General features: G+C 34.0%; 1 protein-coding gene across 4 annotated transcripts in view; it reads left to right on the top strand.

Annotated features, from left to right (window-relative positions):
• ck (unconventional myosin-VIIa ck) overlaps positions 1-23,150 on the top strand; it is a 251,992-nt gene that overhangs the window by 137,068 nt on the left and 91,774 nt on the right. For all 4 annotated transcript variants that reach the window (XM_089106554.1, XM_089106553.1, XM_089106552.1 and 1 more), the window contains 4 exons: positions 6,815-7,025; positions 15,549-15,684; positions 20,703-20,947; positions 21,510-21,665. In XM_089106554.1, the coding sequence (XP_088962680.1) occupies positions 6,815-7,025; positions 15,549-15,684; positions 20,703-20,947; positions 21,510-21,665 (748 nt within the window). The remainder of the gene's footprint in view (positions 1-6,814; positions 7,026-15,548; positions 15,685-20,702; positions 20,948-21,509; positions 21,666-23,150) is intronic.

Genomic DNA, 23,150 nt, shown 5'->3' on the forward strand with positions numbered 1-23,150 from the left:
GAATGTAAAGCCTCGAAACCCGTTAAGGCCGGTGATATTTCTTCTGATGAGCCCTAAATGGAAGGTTTTACTTGTAAATATTTTGCTAGATTTAAGGTGCTTTTGCTGGTAATTTTACAACGACTTACATTTATTGATGACAACTTTGCATGGATTTGGACTTTTCTATTTGGTTGATGGTTTGGGTATACTGTTTGGTCCTAGGTAGTTGGATGGATGTGTAAGGTGAGAGCCTCGTTCAAATGCACATTTGTCTCAATTGCTGGATTAGGACGACAGTTTTTTGTATGATTATGTTGTTTTTTATTTTTTTTGGTTGGTTTTGTGTTTGTTGGTGGGTGGTTATCTTTTTTTGCTTTTGCTTTTGCCAAGCAATTACCTCTTAAACATAATATAGTATTGGTTATTGGGAAGTATACAGAAGTTTTCAGGAGGTTTTTTTTCTGGTAGTGGGAGGGAAGGGTGGGTCGGTGGTTATGTTGGAGGATCTGTTCATGAAGGAAGTTTTCATGGGGGAAGAGAAATTGCCATGAAGGGGGCGCCGGACTTGCCAGCATTATTTATTGGTTATTGGGAAGTATACAACCATTTTCAGGAAGGATTTTTTCTGGAGGGGGGGGGCTAGAGGAGGGGGTTACTCTGGAGAATATTTCCGTGGAGGATGTTTCTTTGGGGTAAGGGACATTTCTCTGAAGGGGGCGCCGGATTTCCAAGCATTATTTAAGAAACGATCATAAATTAAATAAAAAAAAACAAGTTTTTTCAACTGAAATGTAAGAAGGAATATTAGAACTTAAAACGAACAGAAATTATAATGTATGTGAGGGGGTTCTCCCCCAAGTCAATACCTCGCTCTTTACGCTGCAGTTTTTTTAGTGCTTTCAAAAGAGCTATCTATTCTAATTAAACGGCCTTTGTTATTCAGGGGTTTCTGAATCAAAATTTTTTTTAACTTTTAACGTAAAGAGCTTGGTATTGACTAAGGGGAGAACCCCTTCATATAAGTAACAACATATACGTAATAAAAAAAACAATAAAAAAACAAGCGATACGGCTCAATAGTAATCGAAACTTTTAAAATCGAAATTTTGATGTCAATATATGTATCAAAAGAATGTGTTTATAATGCTGATCCTAAATATATAAATTTTATTAAGTTTAGTATTACTCATCAAAGGCTACGAGCCTGAGAAAATTTACTCGATTTTTTAAAGAGGGGGAAACATCCCCTACAAGTGAAAGAATTTTAATGAAAATCACACCGTCAGATTCAGCGTATCAGAAAACCCTATTACATAGGTTTCAAGCTCATATCTGCAAAAATCTGCAACTTTGTATTTTTTGCCAGAAGAAAAATATACGAATATAGAAGTTAGTTACGTAAGTTAATTTGTAAAGACATCCATTTAGCAAAAGAAAAGTAAAATTTTTATACAAATAAAAGCTGCATTAACTAAAAAACGATCAGAAATTAAATAAAAAAAACAAATTTTTTAAAATGAAATTATGGATCGACATTAAAAATTAACACGAACATAAATTAGTCCGTATATGACAGGGGCTGTCCCCTCATCAACGCCTCGCTATTTACTATAAATTTTGACTCTTTATAAAAAATTTATTTTTTAAAACAATAAAAAACTTTAGCGTAAAGAGCAAGGCGTTGAGGAGGGGACAGCCCCTTTCATATACGGAACAATTTCTGTTCGTTTTATGTTTTAATGTCGTTCCTTACTTTCAGTTTAAAAAACTTTTTTTTTTATTTAATCAATAAAAACCTTACATGCTCCCAGGACATAACTTACAGCCCTTGCCCATAGGGCTGGGGTGGGGGGGGGGGGTTGTCTTCCTCAAAAACCTAATTTCCAGAACTTTCAACTATTTTGAAGAAAATTGTTATCTGAAAGTTTTGATTGGATGTGTTTGGGGAAATATTGGGCGTGAAAGGAGGGCTAGCTGCCCTTTAATCACTTTCAACTATTAAAAAGGGCACTAGCCCTTTCAATTTCCAATCGAATGAGCCCTTTCTGAAGTTCCTACGACAATGCTTTCTATAATTTGATAGTCCAGGTTGTTGATTCTCACTCGTTGTGAATTTAATTTATTCTTGGTCCGATCACGTTTGATAGTTCTCAAAGATATTCGATTATTCAAGCAAGCCCGATTTCTAACAAAGATTTCTGCTAAGCCTTAAACTTTTGGTTTTCTTTTTTATTGTTTTTGAATTGGACCTTAAATTAGAAGTGATGATGCCTTTGTAAAATTACATTTTTTTTATTGGACCTTTAACTTTTGCCTCGGCTTGTCTTTTGTCATTATGAAAGACATTTTGCCGAACCTTTGTTTCTTTCAATCGTTCAGGTGGTGGGGCAAAAACTTTTTCTTCCAACGATTGATCTAGTCCAGGCTTTTGATTTTACAAGGTATGGAAGGCATGACGACCACCTTTGTTTCTTTTAATTGTTCAGGGGGTGGGACAAAAATTTTTCTTTTGCCTTGGCTTTTGAACCTTTGTTTCTTTAATTGTTCAGGTGATGGACAAAAACAACTCTTTCTTCCAACGATTTATCCAGTCCATATTTTTGGTTTTTCTAAAGTATGGTAGGTAGTGATGACCTTATTCATGTCAAAATCCAAAACCCTATCATCATCGCTATCATTTTCAGTTTGTTTGGTCTGTTGCACCTCCGCCTATCTTTTGTCATTATGAAATACATATCGCCGAGCCTTTGTTTTTTTTAACAAAGGTATGGGGCACGCGGTAGGCTTATATATATATATAGATACTCACTGTCGCTTGTCTTCTAAACGCAGACAATTTGAGCCTTTTCTTAATGTCATGACGTCCAAATGGACCTTAAGTTAGAATTGGCGCCTTTGTAAAATTACATGGTTTTTTTTATTGAACCTTTAATTTTTTGCCTCGGCTTGTCTTTTGTCATTATGAAAGACATATTACCGAACCTTTGTTTCTTTTAATTGTTCAGGTGGTGGGATAAAAACTTCTTTTTCTTCCAACGATTTACCTAGTCCAGGTTTTTAATTTGATAAGGTATGGAAGGCATTGACGACCACCTTTGTATCTTTTAATTGTTCAGGCGGTGGCACAAAAACTTCTTATTCTTCCAACTATTTATCCAGTCCATATTTTTGATTTTCAAAGCTATGGTAGGTATTGATGACCTTATCCATGTCAAAATCCAAAACCCAATCATCATCGCTATCATTTTCAATTTGTTTGCTTCGTTTTACCTCGGCTTATCTTTCGTCATTATGACGAAAGAACATAGGGCTGAACCTTTTGTTTTTTTTAAGTAAGTAAGTAAGTAATAAGGGTTTTTATTTAAATATAACAAATAAATAAATCAACCACCAGAAGCGAACTTGTTTAGGCTATACACCCTTCAATAAAAACCCTGATATATACATCGCTATCAACAACGTAAAACAATAAACAAATAAAAAAAGAAAAGAGAGAGAAAACTCCAGCTTGGTGCAACTCCTAAAATAAAAAACCAAACTAGAACTAATTATCACCGTTCTCTCACTACCACCCTCATTCAACCACAATAAGAAATAACCAAAATACAACTAAGAGACCACTCTAAGAGAAAATCTCTAAGAAATAATATACTCACCAAAACACAGAGATTTTAACCTACTCCTAAAACTAGCAATATTTTCTTAAACTAATAATTCATTTGGTAAACTATTATAAAACCCTGGTCCCACATGAGGGATAAAGAAGAATGATCTTCGAGTTGAAGCCTGAGGTCATCTTATTTGGGACGCTGTTCTGGTTGAGTATTCTTGGACATTACATCCAGCCACGAACATTTGACCGAAACATTGTGGCAATAATCCACGCTCATATTTAAACAAAAACAAAGCTGAATAAAATTTAAAAACTCCGTGTAAAGGCAGAATATGTCGTTAAACATATCTCCTTCTCACTGATGCACCTTTTGTATCACCACAAAGAACTATAATAGCTTAGTTTTGCATCGCACAAAGTGTAAGTTAATGTGTCGGGAAAGTACTCGACCAAACGACATTACAGTACAAAAGGTACGGGTGAACAGTAGAAACATACAAAGACCTTATTACATAACAAGGGAAAAAATTCTTCAGCTTTTCCATAATCCGAATATTCCTTGCAATATTACTACTTAACAACTCTATATAGGGTTTACAACTTAAACATTCATCTATCAGGACACCAAGGTACTTGACAGTCTTTAGTCGCTGGATTGAAGTATCAACAAGTCTAAGCTCATTAATCCATGGATAGTAATTGGGGTTTCTTCCGTAAACTAGAAACTGTGATTTATTGTTATTTAACCTCAGTTTGTTAGCTCTAGTCCATTTCCCAATTTGGTTCATACCTGTAATAAGCTTCTCCATGAGTTGCAGTTCCGTCTTCGCTGCCACCGGGCGGTATACTACAACCACAAAAAATATCTGTCCCGATTTACATAATTCTAATACCACACTTTCAGATACCATTTCCTTATTCAGACGCTTTTCATTACTCACCTTAATATCGAGACCATTCCTAACATAAACTGCCAGTCCACCATGTTGCCTTTTCTCTCTATTCTGAACATGAAGTCGATACTCACCTATATCTATATTTTTAAAAAGTTATGGTAGTTATTGGTGACCTTATTTATGTCAAAATCCCAAGCCCAATCATCATCGCTACCATTTTCGGTTTCGATATGTTTTGATTCTTGCTGTCCAGGTTGATTTTCATTGACTCGCTGCTCTTCATTTTCCTTTTTGACTCCCTCACTTGTTTGGTGTCGTATGTCTTCTAACCGCGTGTGTCTTTGCTCTTCATTTTCATTTTTAACACGCTCTTATTGCCGTCCTGGCTAAGTGGACGTGCGCTGGGTTGAAAATTGTTTGTCCAAGGAGCACGGGTTGGATCCCTGACTGGGCCAGTTATTTGGTTATGGACGTGGGTTAATGGTGGGACTCTGTAAGCTTAACCAGAGTCGACCCAGCTCTAAATGGGTACCTGGAGAGATCTGGTAAGGATAAGCAGGAAGGGTGTGCGAAAGCACAGGATGGCTGGCCCCTAGCCCCCCCCCCCATTGCACGTCCTGGCTGAAGGACCACGAAACGGAGATCAGCACCGCCAGGTTGGACCTAAAGTGTCTAGTGCCGTCATACTTACTTAAATTTTTTACTTATGGTTGTTTTTGCATATCTTCTAACCATCCGTGTCTTTGCTCTTCCTTTTCATTTTTGAAAAATTTTTGGATTTTGATTACTTCAGACAATTTAGCAATAACCTTTGCTTTAGCTGTTCGTATTGGTTTTGTCGCAATTGAGGGTCCAGATTGTCGATTTTCACATCTTATCACGTTTGATACTTCAGGTGTTGGCTCCAAAGACCCATCATTTATAGTAACTGCAACTGCAAATTTACATTTTTATGGGCCTTCTAACATACATTATATTATATAAATAACTATCATGTTGTAAAATCAACAATCTTATTCATGCTATGCATGACATCATATAAGAAAATACTTATATGATGCTATATATGATGTCATAAGAAATGCTTATATGATGTACATGACGTCAATTGCAAAAACCAAAATTAAGGCTCTTAACGATTTTTCTCAGACTTCCGACCTATCTAGATTATTTTTTTATGCGAGAATATCCCAAGATACCAATTTTCCCGAAAAATATGGAGCCGTTTCCGAGAACATACATACACACATACATATACAATTATTGCTCACATATAAAGATAGCATAATATCTTTATTATAGCATAATATCCAACCACACATTGCACTCCCTGCCGAAGGCAGTGAATCAGGAGATCGGTGCCTGCACTTCAGCATTATTTTTTTAAAAGATTTTTTTTTTTTTTTTTTTTTTAATTGAGGAGAAATACGGGCGAAGGCTGTGCCTGAGAGAGTTTTCTGGTCCATACTTTCAGTTTTACTGTATTATCAGGAACTGGATATTTTCTAATAAGAACCTGGCCTATGTCCAAGGTGGAAGAGAAAAGAAAAATTTACAAAATCCAAGATAGTTATCCGGGATCCCAGTGGCTGTTCTAGCCTGGGCAGGGGGGCAGCCCCCCATGTTTTTTGTGGCATGTGGCATTAAATTCCTGTTATTTTATATTTTTACACTCCTGAGATATACCCTGCCCCCTCCCCAGTTTTTCTGACATCTGGCATTAAATTCCTTTTTTTATTTTTACACTCTTGGGGTACACCCTGCCCCTCCCCCCAGTTTTTCTGACATGAAATTCCTTTTTTTATATTTTTATCCTCATGGGGTATACCCTGCAACCCTCCTCCTCCCCGATTATTAGGCTTAAAACCGCTACTGCCCAAATTCCTTTTATATTTTTAAGAAAGAGGAATGTTCCAGAAGCAAAAAGAAAACGGCACAATATCACAATAATCAACGGCACAATAACACAACACAACAATCACAAAAAGTAATCAGGCTTGTTCGAATTCAAATAGAGTCTATTGAACGACAAAACTCACAGCTAAGCATATACTCATTTGTAAGCATGTGAAACTTGCTGACTTACTGTATAATGAGAAATACTCACTTCAGTTATATATTGTATACCGTCCCGTTTTCAGAGACGAAGATTGGCCAGGTATTACGGACACTTACCAATTATAACAGAAGATTGAGCAATTGATACCTGAAAATATATTTTCGGCCGGCCCAGGTCTGCAGAAAGGGGTAACGGAAAGCTTATAGCCTGGAGCTCCCCTAAAGTTTTCATGCCTAGAATAACATTATATATATTTTTTTCCAGTTTTGAGCAATTTTGTATCAACTATGCCAATGAAAATTTGCAACAATTTTTCGTTCGCCATATTTTCAAATTGGAGCAGGAGGAGTATAACCATGAAGGGATTTCTTGGCGTCATATCGAATTCGTGGATAACCAGGAAGCCTTAGATATGATTGCTTTGAAGACAATGAATATTATGTCCCTAGTTGACGAAGAGTCAAGATTCCCCAAGGTAAGAAACTTCACCTTAGGGTCTCTTCCTTTCAAGTTGAGTTCTGAATGTTTGTTATCTCTGAACGTTGAACCATATAGCAAAATCTTGATTAAAAATATATTTTATTATTTCTAATCATATCGTCATATTGAATTCACGTCATATTAATCATATCGTCAGATCGAATAGCGTCATATCATAGCGTCATTTCGAATTCTGGATAACCAGGAGGCCTTAGATATGATTGCTTTGAAGACAATAGGATATTATGTCCCTAGTTGACGAAGAGTCAAGATTCCCCAAGGTAAGAAAGTTCACCTTAGGGTCTCGTCCTTTCAAGTTGAATTCTGAATGTTTGTTATCTCTTCTTAGGATTATTCTGGTATATCCCGAACGTAGAATCATATAGGAAAATCTTGATTAAAAATAATATTTTATTATTTTTAATCATATCGTCATATCGAATTCACGTCATATTAATCATATCGTCATATCGAATAGCGTCATATCATAGCGTCATATCGAATTTGTGGGTAACCAGAAGGCCTTAGATATGATTGCTTTGAAGACAATGAGTATTATGTCCTTAGTTGACGAAGAGTCAAGATTCCCCATGGTAAGAAACTTCACCTTAGGGTCTCGTCCTTTCAAGTTCAGTTCTGAATGTGTGTTATCCCTTCTTAGGATTATTCTGGTATATCCTGAACTTTGAAACATATAGCAAAATCTTGATTAAACATAAATCCTAAAAAAAAATCCCAATAAAATTGAAAATGAATCATAAAACGAGTAGAAATTGAAATGAATCAAGCGAAACTTAAACGAACGGAAATTACTAAAAACAGGAATAGGATTCATTATAATGTTCATTTATAATAGCTATAGATATGTCTGCTTTCATTAATTTTTAATTTATATATTTCTGCTTTCTTTAGATTTATTAGTTTAGATTTGTGATTTATTAGTTGATTTTTATTTTGTTACACGCCTTCAATGGAATACGCGGAGATACAGATAAGCCCTTTAGGGAGGACAAAGGGTAGATCAGAGGCTACTTACAGGGGAATATCAAAATAAGAAAGAAGGTGATTTTGAAACTGCGATTTTCTGGTCTTAAGGAGACGTCAGGAAGACATATTTGGAAGGCGGGTGAGGTTGAACCCTTAAATTTGGAAAAATACCGTTTTAAGTCTTTTCATTAAAAAAGGAATTCCCACTAGATTGTGAAAAAAAATATAAATAAAGAAGATTCTATTCTATTGCCTAAAACAATAAAATATTTAATATTTTAACAATAAGATAATAAAATATGACAATAAAATTACAATAATATCAATAATAATAATAATAAACATAATAAAACAATTAAACAATAACAATAATAAAACAATAAAGTGTTTAGAACGACTTTTCGATTATTTCGCGTTTATATTTTTGTGAATTATTACTTTTATAACCAGTGTTTTTTGGGCCATTATTTGTCAATAATATTGTTGTAGAAATCGCAATAGATATTATGGCTTCCCTTGGCCTCTTCTGTATTCCCTAGGATAAATCCATCAAACTCGTCCATATAATCAGAGGCAATGCTGTAGCGTTGCCTATAGTAATGGCCATACGGCTCCAATGTTTTATTATTTATTATTATTATTATTTTTTTCCCAGAGGCACTTCATATGGAAGGGGTCATCGTAGATACTTCAAAGGGGGCTCATTCGGTTGGAAATCGAGAGTTCTAGTACCCTTTTTAATAGTAAAAAATGATTGGAGGGCAACTAGCCCCCCCCCCACGCCCATCATTCCCCCACACATCCAATCAAAATTTTGAGATAGCCATTTTGTTCAGCGTAGTTGATTTCCAGATAGAAAATATATTTTTGAGAAGTGCACTCCCCCACAACCCTCAGGGCAAGGGTTTTAAGTTATGCCCTGGGGGCATATCAGGTTTTTATAGAAGGCGTTGTCGTAGAAACTTCAAAACAGTCTCATTCGATTGGAAATTAAAGGGCTAGTGCCATTTTAATAGTCGAAAATGATTGGAGGGGAAATAGCCCCCCCCCCCCGCCCCTCATTCCCCCAAACACATCCAATCAAAATTTTGAGATAGTCATTTGTTCAGCGTAGTTGATTTTCACATAGAAAATATTTTTTTGAGGAGGACAATCCCCCATAACCCTCAGGGCAAGGGTTTTATGTCCTGGGGGCATAAATGGCTTTTGGCTTTTGAGATAGCCATTTTGTAAACAAAGAAATAAACAAAAGATAGCCATTTTACATCAAAATAAACAAAAAAAAAACACAAAATAAAACAACAAAAGAAAAAATATAAATAAATAGGAAACAAAACTCACATATTAAATAAACACTTCCATTCACTGGCGTATGTTGGCGTATATTTATTTATATTTTTTCTTTTGTTGTTTTTTTTTGTGTTTTTTTTTTGTTTATTTCGATGTAAGTTAAGGTTTTTAAAAAGAGCATTTTTTGTTTATTTTTTTTTCTTTTTTTTCCGTTGAGAAAGGCTCCCGGACGTGGGGCCGAAATATTCGGAGTATTTTTGTTTAATTAAGTGTTTATTTTATTGATTTCACTGCTTTATAAAAATTAAAACCCGTTTTTCTTGCTTAATTTTTCGTAAATGGAAAAGCAGTGTGGTCTAAGAAATTATATTAATTTAAATGAATAAATAAATCTTAAAATAAGTGAAAGTTAAATAGATTATAGAAATTCACTTTGGATCGAACAAAAATAACTAGAAACAAAGGTTAGGGCATTACTTGACTTCTGACGCCTATAACCTACTGCATCATCGGCACTTTGCTAAAAAAAAATTATAATAAAAATATTTTCTTTTGTACTTAGTATTGAAGATAAATATTAAAATTACAGTAAAATTTTGAACTGATGAGCTTTTAGCAATTAATATCATTATGCATCAAATATTCAGTTTAATTTATTAGTTCTTTTCAAGATTGGTCAAGACAAATATAGTTTCACTACAAACAAAATTTGGATACTGCCCCCTTCTTTATCTGTAAAAACCTAAAGCCTTCTGCGTCATTGGTGCTTCAATGAAAACGAATTACTCGTATATTTCAAATTTATTATTTTCCAGTTCTTACAGCATTGAAAATGAAAATAAAAATTACAGTGAAAAAATATTTTGAAGTGATGGATCTTTCAACAATTAATATCATTATATATTTAATATTCAATTTGATTTTGTTTATACTTTCCAAGACTGTTGAAGACTCATATAGTTTTGCCATTTTTTTTAACTCTGCCATTTTTTCTAACTAATCGTGTCAGTTTGTTACGAAAACATTCTACGGCTTCTAGGCATTTCTATTTGAGCGGAAAACTGCACCTCAAACTTTGTGGATCATGCATTTTCTTGCATGAAACACCAAAATATAATAAAATGTCAAGTTTCGGAGTGTTCCACCACTCGCAAGCAAGTGCCATCGGTATTTTTTGAAACCGTATGGTCAATTTAGGGGGTGGCGGGTAGGGTAATTCTCGTAGCAGCCCCATTCCGTCGTGGTATATTTCACATTTCCAACACCTGGCGTCCGGACTATCATATAATCTACCAAGCATACAACTACCCCAAATCAGTATCAATAAATAAATGAAACCCAAAACGAACAAAAATTAAAACAAATATTAGAGTCAGACTCAAACGAGCATAAATTAATATGAGTAGGGTTTAAAACCCCTATGCTTTCTAAAAGCCAGAATATAATTTGTACTTTACTGAAAAAAAATTCAAATGAGTTTACTGAAAAGAAATGTACATTGTCAATTTAATCTACAAATGCTGATATTTATTCCCTAAAATCTTAATTAATTTTTGATTTCTTAAAGTTACAAAAGTGAAAACATTTCAAAGAATTGTTTTCAGTAAAGCGCCAACGACGCAGTAGGTTTTGGGCTTCTGCAGTGAGGCGATACCCAAACTCTTGTTTGTAGTTATTTTTATTCGATCAAACTTGATTTGCATATTCTTTTTAAATTTCACTCGTTTTAAGATTTATTTATTCATTTACATTAATATATATTGTATGTTTGTTCGCATTGATTGTTTATTTAATTTCTGTTCGTTTTAAGTTTCATTTATACTTTAATAGTAAAATATTTGTTTTCGTTTTAATTTTGATATTCATATACAGTGTAAGCATTAATCGCTGTGGAATCTATTTATTTATTTATGTTAGTTCCTGTTGTGTATTTTTGCTATGTTTGTTTAATTTCTGCACTATTCGGGTTTAACTTATTGTTTAATTTATGTTTCTGGTCGTTTTGAGCTTTGATTTTAACTTAATTTTTAATTTCCTGAGCAGAAGTTTAAATTGACCTTTAATTTTCTTTGAAAAACTTATTTCTCGAAAAGTTTTTTTTAATTAATTGGGAATGAAAGGAAACGATTAGAGGCTTGTGATTCAGCACAAAACACATAATTTATCTAGCAATGCAAAGAGAAAAAGAGAGTATTTTCTAGTAATTAAACGGTAAGAAGGGTGTTCTATAATTCGGCTAATTTGCGTCTATGGTGGATTTTTGCAAGCCATGTAGATTGTTTCTTATTTCTGGAGAGAAAAAATGACTTCTTTTTTAAAACTTAATATGTTTTAATAACCTTTTTGCATAATTGCAAGCCAGTAAATAGAATTTTAAATAAATTTCTTCCTGATTGGTCCCCTAATGTGAAAATTCAGGCCATTCAAAAGAAGGAAAGGTTTTTTGTCACAAGATTTTTTACTATTGGTATTTATGTTTCTCTGTGTTGCTACCTTGATTGAAATGTCAAACAAAGTGCTGATTGAGGGACCTCTTCTGTTGTGTCAATAAGTAACTTTTTCCTCGGACCATATTTGACTGGCTTATGGGCCACTCTTACCCTAAGAGCCATATTTTTGACATCCCTATTCAGTTGTAAAATCCAAGTTCGTCCTCGTTTTGGGTGGGAGGAAGTTATAAAGAAAGATTTAAAGGAAATGTGAACTTCCTGGGAGGGTGTGGAAATGGAGCCTTTGAATAGATTAGAATGGAGGGGGAGCGTGCCTAGCTGTGTTGGCCTCAGGCGGCTTGGCGCTGCGGTGAGTTGTTAGTAGTAGTAGTATTCAGTTGTATCAATATAGGAGTTTTATCTTGACCTTTACTTAAATTAAATAAAAAAAACAAGTTTTTTTAACTGAAAGTAAGGAGCGACATTAAAACTTAAAACAAACAGAAATTAGTCCGTATATGAAAGGGGATGTCCCCTCCTCAAGGCCTCGCTCTTTACGCTAAAGTTTTTATTGTTTTAAAAAATAAAGTTGTGAGACAGTCAAACTTAAGCGTAAAGAGCGAGGCGTTGAGGAGGGGACAGCCCCTTTCATATACGGAATAATTTCTGTTCGTTTTCAGTTTTAATGTCGCTCCTTACTTTCAGTTGAAAAAATTTGTTTTTTTTATATAATTTCTGAATGTTTTTAGTGTAAAGTATTTAACATCAATTCGAGAAGCTTTTCCGGGTATCTCATTTCTTAGTTAGTTGGGCATTTATGTGTCAACGATAGCGGTCCAGGGGGGAGCTCTTGGGACTAAAGCTAATCGTGGGTAAGGGGTCGTTCCCAGGCCTGGAACTTCCGTTCCAGGAAAGTTATATTCTTGGTTCATTTGTAAAGGCAGTCCATCTTTCGCCTTCGTCGTAGCTACTTGTTCTTGTGCTACCTTGTTTCCTCTATGTGTATTCTCACGTTATTTAATAAAGACCATGTACCAACATTTATCGTCTATCTTTGGAATTTACGTAAACCATTACATCTGCCAATATAAAAGGCATACAAATAAAGAACTAAATAGAGGTTTACAGAGTGGTGACACCAGACATTTACATTAGTTAATGCAGCTTTTATTTTGGCTCACCGCCATTGAATAAGTAAACAAAATTTGCAAAAAATTTTGCTTTTCTTTTGCTAAATGGATGTCTCTAAATTTGGTTATGACGTAATTTACAAATTAACTTACGTAACTAACTTCTATATTCGTATATTTTTCTTCTGGCAAAAAATACAAAGTTGCAGATTTTTGCAGATATGAGCTTGAAACCTATGTAATAGGGTTTTCTGATAAGCTGAATCTGACGGTGTGATTTTCATTAAAATTCTTTCACTTGTAGGGGATGTTTCCCCCTCTTTAAAAAATCAGGTAAATTTTCTCAGGCTCGTAGCCTTTGATGAGTAATACTAAACTTAATAACATCTATATATTTAGAATCAGCATTATAAACACATTCTTTTGATACATTTAATGACATCAAAATTCCGTTTTTAAAAGTTTCGATTACTATTGAGCCGTATCGCTTGTTTTTTTTTATTATTTTTTTTTATTACGTATGTGTTATTACGTATACGAAAGTCTTCTGCTCTTAGCAACGACAATGCACTTTACTATAAAAGTTAACCAAAAAAATTGAGACAAAAAACCCTCACACACCCAGGCCAGGTAAAGAGAAGGTCTAGCTCGTTTGAAAGATTTAAAAAAACTGTAGCGTAGTGATTGATGTACGGAATTGGGGCGGAACCCCCTTATCTACGTTATAATTTATTTTCTTTTTAAGTTCTAGTGTTCCTTCTTACTTTCAGTTGAAAAAAACTAGTTTTTTTTATATTTAATTTCTGATCGTTTTTTAAATAATGCTTGGAAATCCGTCGCCCCCTTCATAGAAATGTCCCTTATCCCAAAGAAACATCCTCCACGGAACTATTCTCCAGAGTGACCCCCTCCTTTAGCCCCCCCTCCTGAAAAAAATCCTTCCTGAAAATGTCTGTATACTTCCCAATAACCAATAAATAATGCTGGCAAGCCCGGCGCCCCCTTCATAGAAATTTCCCTTCCTCCATGAAAACTTCCTTCATGGACAGACCCTCCAACATAACCCCCGACCCTCCCCCCCCCCTACTAACAGAAAAAAACCCTCCTGAAAAGTTCTGTATACTTCCCAATAACCAATACTATATGTTAACCTTGGGTAAAGTTCATAACTTTTAGCCCTCCCCCTGGGGCCTTCGAGGAATTAAGTAACTATAAAAGACGTGGTTATAGCATTCTAAATCATGCTGAACAAAATTGCAATCTCAAAATTTTGATTTGTTGACTTCGGGAAAAAAATAAGCATGGGTGGGGGCCTAGTTGAATTTCATTTTTTTTGATCATCGAAAAAGGGACAAAGAAATTTTATTTTCCGTTTCAATGAGTCCTCCCACGATATTCAAGAACCACTGGGTCGATACGATCACCCCTGGGGAAAAAAAAACAAATAAACACGCATCCGGGATCTTTCTTCTGGTAAAAAATGCAAAATTCCACATTTTTGTAGATAGGAGCTTAAAACCTCTACAGTAGGGTTCTCTGGCACGCTGAATATGATGGTGTGATTTTCAATAAGGTTCTATAGCTTTTAGGGGGTCTTTCCCCCTTTTTTTGAAAATCAGCCAAATTTTCTCAGGCGCGTAACTTTTGATGGGTAGAAGTAAACTTGATGAAAGTTATATATTTGGAATCAGCATTGAAATCTGATTCTTTTGATGTATCTATTGGTATCAAAAAACCGTTTTCTAGAGTTTCGGTTACCATTGAGCCGGGTTGCTCCTTACTTACAGTTCGTTACCACGAACTGTTTGATACACATATCTGGCATACCACGCAAAACAAATAAGCAAAACTAATTTGGTGCCGTATGTTTTTATCTGATTTTTTGCTGATTTTTGATCCACGTTTCTCTTTTTTAATTTGGCACCCACTACAACCAAAAACTAAATAATTTTGCATATATTTTGCATATATATGGTCATCTTGTATAATTGCATATAGAGGTCTTTTTCATTTGGGATATATATTATTGTGTAAGTTTCAACTTTACCGATTCCAACATCAGATTTCATTTTCACTGTCCTTGGTGATCTAAGTGAAATTTAAGTTAATATTTAGTATCTTCATAATATTAATCGAATCAGTTTTTGAAACTACATTGATGTTAATAACTAATATTGCTTCTAACCCCACATAAATATAATTATAATTAAAACGTTAGGCCAATCCCGCATTCTAGGGTTATAGTGAGAGAAAAGTTGAGATGGCTTGGACATGTTTTGGAGATGATGCATGACAGATTGCCCCTGTCCTTGTCGGGCAGCCTTCTACAACAAACAAGAAGCAGGTGTCCCTAAATTGGGTTGGACGATATCGTAAGGAAAAATTTAAGGGAAATGAAAACTTCTTGGGAGGGTACAAAAAGGGAGGATTTGAATAGATTGGGATTGGGGAGTAGCCTGCGTAGCTGTGTTGGCCTCAGCCGGCTTGATGCTGCAGTGAGTTGTTAGTAGTAGTAGTATTGAAATATAGTTTTGATAGATTTTAATTTTTTTATGATTGAGTTGTTTTTGAGACTGTTTTGAGGGATGTTTAGGCCTAACTCTTTTTTATGTTTTTAGCAAGGTCTGTCAGATTTTACTGATATTTTGTGTGAATGCTGCTTAATTTTTAAAAATTTTGCAGGGTACTGATCAAACCATGCTTGCTAAACTTCACAAACAACACGGACGGAACAAAAACTACGTAAAACCTAGGTCTGATATAAACGCCTCCTTCGGTATGAATCATTTTGCCGGGATTGTTTTCTACGATACGAGAGGTAAATATTAAATTTCCTAGAGTAATTCAATGCAAAAGGGAATAAGTCCACTTTTGAGCTCTTTCAATTAAGGGCTTATAGTCTATTTATGTTTGAAAACTGTCACGAGACTAAATTGTCTTTGTGTTATGTTTTATTTAGTTTCATTCCCTTTTAATTTGGCAAGTTTTCATTGTTTTTGACATTTTCACAACCTTTTTGACAATTTTTTCCTTACTTTAATTTTTTTATGTACTTTTTGACAATTTTTGACAATTTTTTCCTTACTTTAATTTCTTTTATGTACTTTTTGACAATTCGACCCACCAGAGCTTATGATAGCCATTTTCCCTAAATAAAATCTTTTCTTATAGTAACTGAAATAAACTAGCTTTGGAAAAAAACTTCCTGATGAATCAAATGAAATTTATTTGTTTCCATTTTTATGAAAATAATTGAACTCCCATGCATACCCCAATGGGATTGGGGTACGCAATCCCATTTTATGATACAACCACACGTACCCATGCGTACTCCATGGGATTGTGTACCCCAAGGGGGTACACAATCCCCCCTCTTGTACATTCCCTCTCCCCCCTTTTAGTAAGATGAAACTAGAATAAACTAGCTTTGGAAAGAAACTTCCTAATGAATCAAATGAAATTTATTTGTTTCCATTTTTATGAAAATAATTGAGCTCCCATGCACAGCATATATAGTCTACGAAGTAAGGAACACTCATGAATTAATTCTATTCTTTTATTCTTTGTGACTTGAAGAAAATATATCTTAAGCTTTATTTTCAGAAAATATTCCTCCACCTGACTCACTTCCCCATGCTCTTCGAAAAAGTCTAGGCATTAAGCAAAGGGGCTTAAAACCCTGTATTCCTAAAACTCATGATTCAACAATATGTCACATTTCAAAGCTGTTTGCTTCTTATAGTTTGAACACAATATGTCTTGTGCTTTATTGTCAGAACAGTTTGCCCCTAACAGTTTGCCCTTAACAGTTTGCCCTTAGCCCCACTCTCTGAGAGAGCTCTTTGGGGAGCTGTTTATTCTTCATGGTTTGATAATGCATCATAATGTTCCTTATTTTCAGAAGAACATGTAAATCTTATAGATCTTAGATACATTCTGATAAAATAGAATTCCAATCTAATTAAAAGAACATCATAAAACGAGCATAAATTGAAATGAATAATCAAGTCTTACTTAAAATGCGCGAAAATTAATAAAACAGGAATAGGGTTTATTATAATATTCATTTGTAATTCTTATATTCATATATGTCTGCTTTCTTTCTATGTTTCTTTTATTTATGATTTATTAGTAGATTTTTTTTTACTATTTTGTGTTTCTTGTTTTTCTTTTGTTTTTCTTTTCTTTTGTTTTTCTCTTGTTTTTCTTTTCTTTTGTTTTTTCTCTTGTTTTTCTTTCCTTTTGTTTTTCTCTTGTTTTTCTTTTCTTTTGTTTTTCTTGTTTTTTTTTGCCTTTAGCATACTTAAGTTTTGCTCTAATAAATAAATAAAAGGAAATTAAGTTAAGTTGTGCTGATAAGAAAAAGATAATAATTAGGTTATTTAATAGGTTACTTTTCTTTAAAAAAGGAGAGAAATGGCAAAATTACCCTTTTTTACTGCAAAAAGAAAATAAGTCAATTTGAAAAATCAATGGCAGTCACCAACATCTGCCTCAATTTGCAGCATAAAGCGTTCGTTTTACCTGTAGTTAGTGTGGGTGGGCCAATATAAATTTAAGAGTGTTTTGTCAAAAAAAAAAAAAAATGCTAGCTTTTAAAATTGGGACTACTCTTTCCTGCAAAAAAAGAAGAAAAAGGGCTAATTTAATTAACCCTTAATTAATTGACTTAATTATAATTAATTAATTGATTAATTAAAAATTAGTCCTTCCCACAACAAAAACAATTTCTCTAGTTGCTCAAGATAGGGGACTGCAATTCCCCTCTAATGGTTTTCGGCTACGGTGACTAATAGTTTAATTTTCATTTCGATTCAACACCTTTTTTGAGAATTTCCTGGCTGTTTTTTTGAAATTTCCCTTAAATTTGTTTAAATAATAAACTTCTACCAATAAAATAAGCCAAAATAACAGTTACCATTCCTGAATCAGCTTCAAATGGTGATTCTTCTTCATTTGACAGTATTTTTTTCAAAATGGTTTTATAAATCTTCGATTACTATGGGCTAGAATTTGTTCTATATTAGGCAGCAGTAGATGCTGCAACCATGAAAAGGATAATGCTCGAAGTAAACTGAAAACTCGAAGGAATCCTGAGATTTGTTTTTATTGTGAAAAAAAAGCCAGTATATAAGTTTTGGCTTTCAAGACGCGTGATTAACAAAATTGGACTTTTTTTGCTAAAAAAAAATTCGATTCTAAAAACAGAATTTTCTTTATAAACAAAAGAAAACTCTACTTAGTATAGGTCTGGATTTTAAATCCAAAACCGTAAATCAGAGTTTTTTTTTATAGTGCTTTTAATGTGTGGTCGATGATTTTTAGATTATTCTTGAAATTTCAAAAGTATATACCACACATACACATTATTTACTTGCTTTTTAAGTTCTTTCTATAATACTACTATTACAAATGCTAGCAACTCACCATACCACCAAGCCGCATGAGATCAACACAGTTACGCACGCTCCTCCTCCATCACAATCTATTCAAAGTTTCTCTTTTTACACCCGCCAACGACGGTTTCAGTCCCTGTAACTCATTCTTTATAGTGTCCTCCCACCCCAGACGGGGACGACCTGCTTTCCGTTTAGCCCTAGAGGGTTGGCCGAAAAGACCAATCTTCGGCAATCTGTCATTCTTCATCCGAACAACATGCCCTAACCACCTCAACCTTTCTTTCATTATAGACCTAGACAGCGGTATTGAACCACATTTTTCGTATAGCCTATTGTTTGAAATACGGTCAGTCAGCCGGGTACCCAGAACAATCCTTAAGCAATTTCTCTGGAAAACATCTAGCAAATATTCATCCGCTTTTCGGAGCGCCCATGCTTCAGAGCCATATCTGACCAGTGTCTTGATTGTAGCTTCCTATATTATAATCTTGGTTAGTAGACTTATCTTTCTGTTCCTCCAGACTTTTTTTAAGTGTGAAAAAACACCCTGAGCCTTGGCTATTCTACTTTTAAAATCTTTACTAATCTAACCGTTTTTAGTAATAATACTACCAAGGTAAGTGAAGCTGCCCACCTGATCAATCTTTTCATTACCCAACGTCACGTTTTCATCTTCACTTATTCCTAGCCTTAGTGACTTGGTCTTCCTAACATTAATTTTCAAACCAATACTAGCACCCTGAACTCGCAAAGCCTCTAAAACTTCATTCATTTTGCTCACACTTTCATCTAGGATGCTTAAATCATCAGCATAATCTAAGTCCAGAAGACTTTTTCCTTCCCATTTGATTCCGAGGTCTCCCATTGCCTTTCCTGTGCTCCTTAAGACAAAGTCCATCAAAACAATCCATATAAAGGGGGGTAGAACACAACCCTGCTTAACTCCTGATTTAATACAAAACCAGCTGCTAACCTCATTTCATACCTTAACCTCAGCAGTGTTATTCTCGTACATAGCAATAATCACTTTAATGTATTTGTCTGGTATACCATACAAGGATAAAACCTTTACTAAAGCTCCTCTATCAACAGAATCGAACTCTTTCTCATAATCTATAAAACTGAGGACCATAGGTGTTTGAAAACTTAGGCACTTCTCAATTATTATCCTAAGAGTGAAGATTTGGTCAACACATCCTCTACCTTTTCTAAAACCGCACTGCTCTTCTCTTAAAACTCTGTCTACGGCATCTCTCAGTCTAAAAAGTATCATATTACTAAGTAATTTGCTACCTACAGAGACCAGACTAATGCCTCGATAATTACCACACTCACTTTTATCACCTTTCTTATAAAGTGGCTTAATTAAGGTTTTCCTAAAATCATTAGGTACTTCCCCTTTTTCAAAAATCATATTCATAATCTCCAATAACTTATTTCTAACCTCAGACCCACCATATTTAAGAAACTCATTTACTACCCTATCAGCACCTGGAGCCTTATTATTCTTTAATCCTTTTAGTACTGTTTCTAATTCCTCCTCACAAAACAAATCTTCCTTCACATCCAAGGTATCACAAACTTTTTCATTTTCCTCTATATTTTTTCCTGCAACTCTATCTCGGTTAAGCAAATTCTCAAAATGTTCGGCCCATCTTGCTTTAGCTTTTGTCTTATCGCTAATTGCCACCCCATTCCTATCTTTAACTGGGACAAGTCCGGATTGACTACTACCTCTCAATTTGTTAACGTGCCAGTACAATATTTTATTATTATGCCGTCTAGCTGCATCTTCTAAATCCTCGGCAATTTTATCCATGGCCTCCACTTCACACCTCCTTGGTTCATATTTCAATGCTTTCTCCACTTTCTTTACATTTCTTTTGTTTTCATGTGATCTATCACTCAGATAATTCTTGTACAAGTCCTTTCTCCTTTCTATTAAACTAAAGTAGGTACATACGCTGCCACTCTAAATTAGGTACATACGGTGCCACTCTAATTTTATTGTCTTTAATTGAAAAAAAAAACCCAAGAGAAATACGTTCAGTGCTGTCCTTCTAGATAATTGAGGCTTCATTCTATCTTTACCAGGAAGAGTATGGGTTTTATTACCATTATTCTGCCACTGGCAAACTGCCAATCTAAACTTTTCTTATTTTTCCTTCATTTTTTAGGGCTCTCAAACACAAATCGAAAGGGGTTTTCCACTAATCTTGTACCTCAGTAAAAATGGCATTGCCATTCTATTTGAAGACGTAGAGTTCGCTGCCACTTTGTTGACACTGCCTAGACCGCCACTTTAAATTTACTTAATTATTTTTTTAGGATTTCTAGAGAAAAGAAGAGGTACATTTAGTATCGATTTAATGCAGCTAGTCCACGTTTCCAGCCACGAATTTTTTTTTTTTTTTTTTTTTTTTTTTTTTTTTTTTAGGGTTTCTGGAGAAAAACAGAGATACGTTCAGTGCCGATTTAATGCAGCTAGTCCACGTTTCCAGCAACAAATTTTTAAAGGAGATTTTTGCAAATGATATTTCCATGGGGTCCGAAACCAGAAAACGCGCCCCGACGCTGTCGTCCCAGTTCAAAAAAAGCTTAGATTCGCTTATGCGGACCCTGAGTGCATGTAATCCCTTTTTTGTCAGATGTGTGAAGCCGAATGAACTGAAAAAACCGAGTGTAAGTTTCATTTTTTTTGGGGGTTTATTTTATTTTTTGGCGCTTGATATTTTTATTTTTTGCCGAGCAAAATGTTTAAACCTGCTTATACGTTTCCTAGGAACCTGCAATCTCTTTTTCAGATGTTTCGAAGCTAAAAGGTTTGAAAAATGGAATATATTATTGTTATTATTGAAATTTGCAAGACGCAAAGTTTGCTTTTTTAGGCTTAATGTACTTTGGCACTGAGCCCTCTAATCTACAGTGCTTAAAATTTTGCTAATTCACCAGTCGCTAATTTTGCTTGTCGGTTAATTATATTTATTTATTTATATTGTATTTATTTTCTATTTCTTTTCTGTTTTCCATTTCAATTATTTTAAGTTATTGAGTTAATTATTTTATATTAAATCAGTTATATTTAATTTAGATATGTTTAATTATGGTCAATTAGTTCATCGTAAAGATAGTCGACTACATTTAATTGCATTAATTAATATAATTTTTATATTTGGTAATATTCAAATATATGTGACTATATTTAATTACAATCAAAAGTTATTTAGAACATCTTTTTTCATAGGTTTTTGACCGTGAATTATGCTGCAGACAGTTACGATATTCCGGTATGATGGAAACGATACGTATCCGTAGAGCTGGCTACCCAATTCGGCACACGTTTAAGGAGTTTGTAGAAAGATACCGTTTTTTGATAAGTGGTTGTCCTCCCGCACATAAGGTATGACAGTTTACAGTTTCTAAGTCCAAGAAAGTCCAAAAATAACCTGGGTTTCAAATTGCTATTTTGCAATTTGACCTTACGAGTGCAAAGCAAACCATTTTTCTTAAGATTTTAAGATTTAATTAATTTTCTTAATTATTAATTATTAAATCTTAATTATCTTATTTTTAATTATCTTAATTATCTTAATTAATTAATTAATTATTTAATTAATAATAATTATTTAATTAATTATCTTAATTATCTTAAATCTTAATTATTAACTAAATTAATTTTCTTAAGATTAAGATTTCTTGAGATTTAAGATAAGAAATATAAAGAAAAGAAGAATGATTTATACAAATGATAAACTTTTACACAAACACTGCATAAATATTTATTTGTGTTTAATAAAATTTTATAATTTTTGTAAATTCTTCATTTATTATGCCATTATTTGGTGACGTTGCATGTCACTTTGCCTAAGGGAGTATTTTCGAATTGAGTGGAAATGAATTCGTGTAAAGATACTGTTTTTTACCTCATCTGAAGATGAGGTATGACAGTTTACAATTTCTAAGTCCAAAAGTCCAATTCCAAGAAAGTAAAAAAATAGCATGGATTATAAATTTGGTTATTTCACTAATTTTGTGATTCCCTATTTTGAACACAAATATTGTATAAACATTTATTTATTTTGTATAAACTTTTATATTTACGTACTTTTTATATAAACTTTTATATATTTACGTTGCGTGTGATAGTTTTAAATTTGTAATAAGAAATCCCCCCCCCCCAAAAAAAAAATTTGCCTATTTTGAACACAAATATTGTATAAACATTTATTTATTTTGTATAAACTTTTATATTTTTCATATTTTATTTATTATATCATTAGCGGGCGAAGGTATCTTTGCATAGGGTATCTTTTGAAAATTGAGTGGAAATGAATTCGCGGAAAAACACCATTTGCTGATTAGTGGTTTTCTCCTGTGCGTTGCATGTGATAGTTTTAAATTTGTAATAAGAAATCCCCCCCCCCCAAAAAAAAAACCTGGATTGAAATTTTGATTATTTGCTATTTTTTTACTTGATATCATGAGTGAAAACAAAACCTTTCTTCGTTAAACGGTTTTCTATTTATATAAGCTCTTACCTTTATATTATATAAATATTTATTTGTTTTATGTGAACCTTTGGTCATGTTTTTAATCTTTTTTTATTATACCGTTATCTGACAACACTGCATTGACAACACTGAATATTTTTCTGATGATTCCTCTGTTCTTAACTCTCTATTCTCACTCCTCTCTTATGATTCCTCTGTTCTTAACGCTCTATTCTGACGTCCTCTGAGCTTAACTCCTCTGTTCAGCTTAATGGTTTTCTCCTTTTAAACCCGTGGTTCCCAACGTGGGGCACAGGCTCCGCTGGTCGGGCACGGCAATTTTTGGGTGGCTCATGGACAGGACGTGCACCCGTTGGATGACTACATTTTAGAGC

This window comes from Artemia sp. Qi Xiang Cuo, chromosome 21, assembly GCF_049724085.1.
Source record: "Artemia sp. Qi Xiang Cuo chromosome 21, ASM4972408v1, whole genome shotgun sequence".
Taxonomy (NCBI): Eukaryota; Metazoa; Arthropoda; class Branchiopoda; order Anostraca; family Artemiidae; genus Artemia; species Artemia sp. Qi Xiang Cuo.